Source organism: Crinia signifera, chromosome 1 (assembly GCF_055691185.1).
Source record: "Crinia signifera chromosome 1, ASM5569118v1, whole genome shotgun sequence".
In the NCBI taxonomy this organism is placed as follows: domain Eukaryota; kingdom Metazoa; phylum Chordata; class Amphibia; order Anura; family Myobatrachidae; genus Crinia; species Crinia signifera.
The window spans coordinates 351191995-351197994 of NC_139217.1; the positions used below are offsets into that span (position 1 = coordinate 351191995).

At 39.4% G+C, this 6000-nt stretch overlaps 1 protein-coding gene across 1 annotated transcript in view; it reads left to right on the forward strand.

Annotated features, from left to right (window-relative positions):
* The window catches only part of RNF10 (ring finger protein 10), a 42932-nt gene extending 37497 nt beyond the window's left edge, over positions 1–5435 (forward strand). Inside the window, exons 12-17 of the mRNA XM_083147421.1 lie at positions 413–514; positions 1016–1186; positions 1270–1349; positions 4511–4568; positions 4639–4794; positions 4888–5435. Coding sequence (XP_083003547.1) covers positions 413–514; positions 1016–1186; positions 1270–1349; positions 4511–4568; positions 4639–4794; positions 4888–4961 — 641 coding nt within the window. The 3' untranslated portion in view covers positions 4962–5435. The remainder of the gene's footprint in view (positions 1–412; positions 515–1015; positions 1187–1269; positions 1350–4510; positions 4569–4638; positions 4795–4887) is intronic.
* The last annotated feature ends 565 nt before the right edge of the window (positions 5436–6000 follow it).

A 6000-nucleotide genomic window follows, 5' to 3' on the forward strand; every position in this document is an offset into this window, starting at 1 on the left:
GTACTGCACCAAATCCAAACACCATTTGTACCTATTCACATAAGACTGCTGCCACACCAATACAGTATATATTCTGATTTGCCCTGCCCCACAAACAGCAAATGTTGTCATGTCTATAGCATTGTTTACAATGAGTTTTTTAAATCTCACTCAAAATAAAGTGACTTCTATATGGTTGTCCATGCACATTGCCAGTGAGCTTCTCACTCGGATGCACGGAGAGATCATCATTGAGGCCTTGATGACATATCTAGTAGGGTAGTGACCAGTCATGAAATACATTTTTTATTTTGCTTTCAAGAGTCTACATTTTGTATATTTTCAGTGTGTGTAGTAAATAAAAAAATGTGGTGACCTTCCATTGTCATTCTGCTTTTCATGGTTGCCTGAAAATATTTTTAAAATTCTACAGATGAAGTGGAGAAGAGAAAAAGGCTGCGTCAGAAGAAGGCTCGCGATGAGCTTCGCAGGGAGAAACGGATTGAGATAGAGGAGAACAAAAAGCAGGGAAAATGTAAGATGAGACATCAGTGACGCTGACCTCTTGCTTTAAGTGTTCATCCTGTCGCATCCACAGACCAATTATTTATATATAAATTTGCTAGAATACAAAAAAACTGTTAAGTCTGAGCCTGCTAAGGACCCTGTTGCCAGACAGTGTTGTAAAAATCACCATTAAAACCACCTATAGAAACCTACGTACATGCATGAGGACTGTAATATTGTTACACGGTGGCCAATTAGATAGAACATGGTGCTCCAAGCACATTGCTTTAGGTCAGTCATGGCCAAACAATGGCCCTGCAGCTGTTGTGAAACTACAAGTCCCAGCATGCCTTACCACAGTTTTAATAAGTTTTAAGAAATGCTAAAACTATGACAAGGCATGCTGGGATGTGTAGTTTCACAACAGCTGGAGGGCCATAGTTCATCCTTCATGTTTGTAACTTAATGACCTGTTTATTTTTTTTTTTCAATTTACACCCTTCTCCTTTCATTTATACACCATCTACAGACCCTGAAGTGCATATTGCCCTGGAAAACTTTCATCAGTTCCCTGCAGTCAGTTCCACCACAGAGCCCACCACAGAGCCCACATTTCCTGGTTCCATTGCGTACATGTCTGCTACAGATGTGCAAAGCTCATCACCATCTCCTCTGAGCTGCAGCCCAGCGTCTCAGGCTGGTGAGTATTGTTTATACTGATGTGATACCTACTGGAGCGTAGTGCTGCACCTTCCTGTCTAATGTTACTCTCTTTATGTATAGGATCACTTCTTAGTCATGGTATAGAAAGCCCCATTGGTACTCCAGTAGAGGATGACACCAGGTTTCCCTCATTTGCTCAGGTGAGTTCTCATAGTTGATTATTTCATTGGTCCATGAAGGTGGTGTGGTAAATGTGGTTTATACATTGCCATATAATGCCAAATACTGGATTGGCTTGAGGTGGGCATAGCAATACATGGAGATAATTATTTTGTGGGTGGGAGGTTTGTTAATCCATCACTTTTTTTTTTTTTTATAAATACTAAACTGCTTTGCAGTTGATCACCATTACATTAGGATTTCATTTAGAAATCCTAATGTAGCATAGTATATTTAAGGTTGAAAAAAGACATTAGTCCATTGATTTCAACCTATTTGACTTGTAACTATTGACTTTCTCAAGTCAATCTATAGAATTCCTATCTATGTGATTGCTGTAACCACCCCCACCAGAATTTTACTGTTCTGATGGTGAAGAATTCTTAATTCAGTACGGAATTTCTTTTCCTCGAGCCTCAGTACATTCCCACGTGTCCTAAGTGTAGGCCTGTTAGTGAACAAATCATCTCCCAGTTCCATATTATTCCCGATCCTGTATTTGACCATAATAATCATATCACCTCTTACTCTCCATTTCTCAAGAGAAAACATATTCCGCCTGATTAGCCTATCTTTGTATTCTAGTGATTCGAGACTTTTACTAGCTTAGTCGCCCTTCTCTGTACCTTTTCTAATTAACTTATGTCCTTTTTAAGGTGCGGTGCCCAGAACTGAACACTGTATTCCAAGTTTGGTCTTGCCAATGCTTTATAAAGAGACACTATTGCAGTGGCACCCTTGAATCCATTCCCCTTTTAATGCTGGCCAGTGTCCTGTTTTCTTTTGCTGCTGCACTTGAGCAGTATTACCCCTTCTCTACAGCAGAATTCCCTATAACTCCATTTAGCCATACTCCATATAAGTGGTGTGTTCATTTCTGTTCCCATAATGAATTACTTTACATTTGTCAATGTTAAACTGCATTTTCCACCTTTTCGCTTTTAAATTACTTTGTAGTGTATCCACATCCTCTACTATTAATAACCTTTTATGAGGCACCGTCTGAAAAGCTTTAGCGAAATCGAGAAGTGTTCTATCACAGGTTCCCCTAAGTCCAGACCCTACTGACTTCTTCATAAAAGCTAATTAAATTAGTCTGACATGATCTATTTTTGACGAACCCATGCTGAGCCTTACTTATCACCTTCTCCTGTTCTAAGAAATTTTGGATACTATCTCTTATTATTCCTTCTAATATTTTCCCCACAGTGGATTGTAGGGCTGACCGTTCTATAATTTTCAGTGTTGCTACTTGTCTTCCATATTGGTACTAGTTTAGCTATGCACCAGTCCCTTGGTACCGTGCCCGAGTTTGATTCCTCAAATATCAGATATAATGGTAGTGCTATGACAGAACTCAATTGTTTAATATCCTAGGGTGTATTTAGTCTGGGCCTGTTGTTACTATTTATTTATTAACCATTTCTTTATATAGTGCAGCATATTTCTTGAATCATTTTGACTATTTCCTCAAACATGCATACAGTTTGGGAGCAACCAAGAGCCGAGCATTTAATCTGTGGGAGATCCTCTGAAGATTCTTCCCTTGTAATTACCAAATCAAAAATTTCATAGCATAATTCCGCTTTCTCTTTCCTTCTGTTACCTGGGTATCCTGCTTATTTTTTAGTGGGCCAATGTTTTTCTTAACCGTTTCCTGTTTTGCTGTATATTTTTGGGGGGATTAGATTTGCTGTCTGCGGCTATTTTACTTTGAGTCTCTACTTTTGCCATCTTGATTGTATTTTTAAATTTCTTATTACATTCTTTATATTCGGCAAATGATTCAGGTGTCCCATCTTGTTTCAACATTTTTAATGCTCTCCTTTTTTTTACCTATTTTAAATTTGACTATTACCCTAGGAATACATTTTTAGTACCCTCCTACAGTATTTTTTTTTTTTTTTTAAGTTTGCTGCCTTTTTAGTAGTATCCATACCTCTTAATAATTCCTTCCAGTTTATATCCTTTAAAGACTCCTGAAGCTTACCAAAGTTTGCTTTTCTGAAATTTAAGAACCTAGTTGCTCCAATATAATTATCTTAAAATTTAAATCAAACTTGATCATATTGTGATCACTGTTCCCCATTGTCTCCCTTATGGTTATGTTAGTAGCAATGTCCCCGTTGTTGCTTATCAGGAGATCCAGGATATTGTTATTTCTGGTTGGACTTTCAATAAATTGATACTAATAGTGATCATTCAGGGCGTCCAGTAAAACATTTCCCTTAGCGCTACTACTTGACCTATTTTTCCAATTTATTTCTGGGTAGTTAAAGTCACCCATGATAATGTCCCCTAAGCTGGCCATTTTTTCCCACCTGTAGCAAGAGGTCCTCTTCCTCCATATTTATGTTGGGTAGTTTATATCCTGTTTCTACTATAAGTTTTTTAGCCCCTTTAATAATACCTGTAATTTCTACCCATACCGATTCTACTGACGCTATTGTTCTCTTGTATATGTCTTCCCTTATGTATGGTTTAACATATACACATACCCCTTTCCCCTTCTACCTAGTCTTTTTTTTTCCTAAAAGACTATAACCTTCTATGTGAGCCCCTCACTCATGTGATTCATCCCACCAAGTTTTGGTAATACCTAGGAGATCAAGCCATTTTACCAGTTAAACTCCTAGCATTCAGATTTGTTTATTCCTTTGCCCTTGTGTTACCTGTTAGTTGCAGAAGGTTCTTGAAATGATAAAGCAGTATCACGGACAATTTTTGTGTTTGGCTGTGTGTCTTCCATACACCTCTCATATACCTTGTTCTCTACTTCCTTCCCTTTTGCTTCCTCCATAATGTAGCTGTCTTTGCCCTCTATTCTACACTCATTTATTGGGTTAAGATTTCTTACTATACATTCCTCAACCCTGCCTAGTTTATAATCAAGTCTTCCTACCATTCTACCCCTAGCACTCCTGCCCCCTCCTCATTTAGGTGCAATCCGTCATGGGAAAAGAGATGGCGCCTGAATGAGAAGTCTGCCCAGTTTTCTAGGAATTCAAATTCCTCCCTCCTCCAATGTAGAAAAGGAACTGCAGTTTAATGCCATTGATCATTTTATTTATGTTTAAGACAGTTTTTGAACCTATATAAGTCTCAGAAGCAGTGGTTCCTCAAATTGTCTTCTGTCTTGTAGATGCTAAGAGTTGGCAAAGCAAAGGCAGAATCCTGGCCCAAGGCTGCAGTACAGAAAGGTAAATATGGTCTTTTTGATTTCTGCTCCCAGACAGACTTGTTATTAAAGTGTATTTTATTTCTGTACAGAAATTCCTATTGTGAGCACAGCACCTGCGGACAGTGATGGGGAGAGTGACTGCTCAGAGAGAGTCCCAGTACCGAGCTTCCAGAACTCCTTCAGTGAAGCTATGGAGGCGGCCTTTCTGAAGCTGGACACTGCGCTTCCTACACCTCCTCAGACAGGTAAGAGGTTGTGTTGTAGTTTGTGTTGTAGTTTGTGTTGTCAGCAGCTTTCACTTCCTGTACATAACTTTATTTTATTTTTTTCCCCCCAAGGTGAAAAGGGTGGGAAGAGGAAGAAGAAGCAGCAGAAACTTCTGTTTAGTACCTCTATGGTTCACACTAAATGAGCAGAGCAATGTAATCGCACCTCTGCCTCCCATCTTCTGCACACATTGCTATGTATCACTATCTGCAGTATTTATGGTTGAAGATTTTCATTGCCCCCCTTTCCCGGGTTTTTTTTGTTGCCAGTGGTGGAACTGGTCTCGGTGACTTCTAATTTCAGGCTCCTGATTATTGGGCAGAGTGTTGTACATGAAGCAGTGTATGACACTAGAGTAGTGTTTGCTAAGGTGCAAGTCAGTGTATTGCTCAGCTGCAGTGTAGCTAATCCTGGACAATGAGCTTCTTGCCATTGGGAAAGCACCTGAGCTCTTGATCTGCCATCAAGGTGAAAAAGCCATTGGCCTATGTATTATTCTTACATTCATTTAGTGAGCTTTCTGAAGCTGGGCGCCATTGCTCTGGATTTCGCTTTCATGTAAAAGGAATATTTTTCTTTCTGAAACTGTAGTTTAAACAATAAATTACTTACAAATAAATGTGAGCACTTATTTTATTTTATCCTGCAGCACATTTATAAACTAGATGTCTGGTATGTCCTTGGGTGTTCGGTCTCCTTTTCCTTCTCTCTTCAGCACTCACCCCATTCATTCTTTCTTCCCTTCTTATCTATCTGTCCATTTCTTTCACTGGCACACTTTATTTTCTTATACAGGGTATAAATTTAGCTTTTTAGCATATCTTCTTTGAAGGTGTGGACACACAGTACATGTCAGGTTTGATTCAATTTTGGCTAACCACTTTAGATGCACTACTTTACTTTAGATTTAAGCCTTGTACACACGGGGCGATCCAGCCTCTCTTGCAGGAGCTCAGCATAATCGCTGAGCACACCGCAATGATCTGCGCAGAGCGAGGCTTTGCCTATTGTTTATAAGCAAAGTCCCATGATCTAGCTGCAGGATAGACCATGCATGCACTGTATCTCTGAGGGCGAGTGACACATGGAAACACCCATTGGCTGGGGCTATACACACTGAGCGATCTGTGCTTAATTTTTAAGAAATCTAGTCAGATAGCCAAGAGGGTGAAAATCGCCTGGTG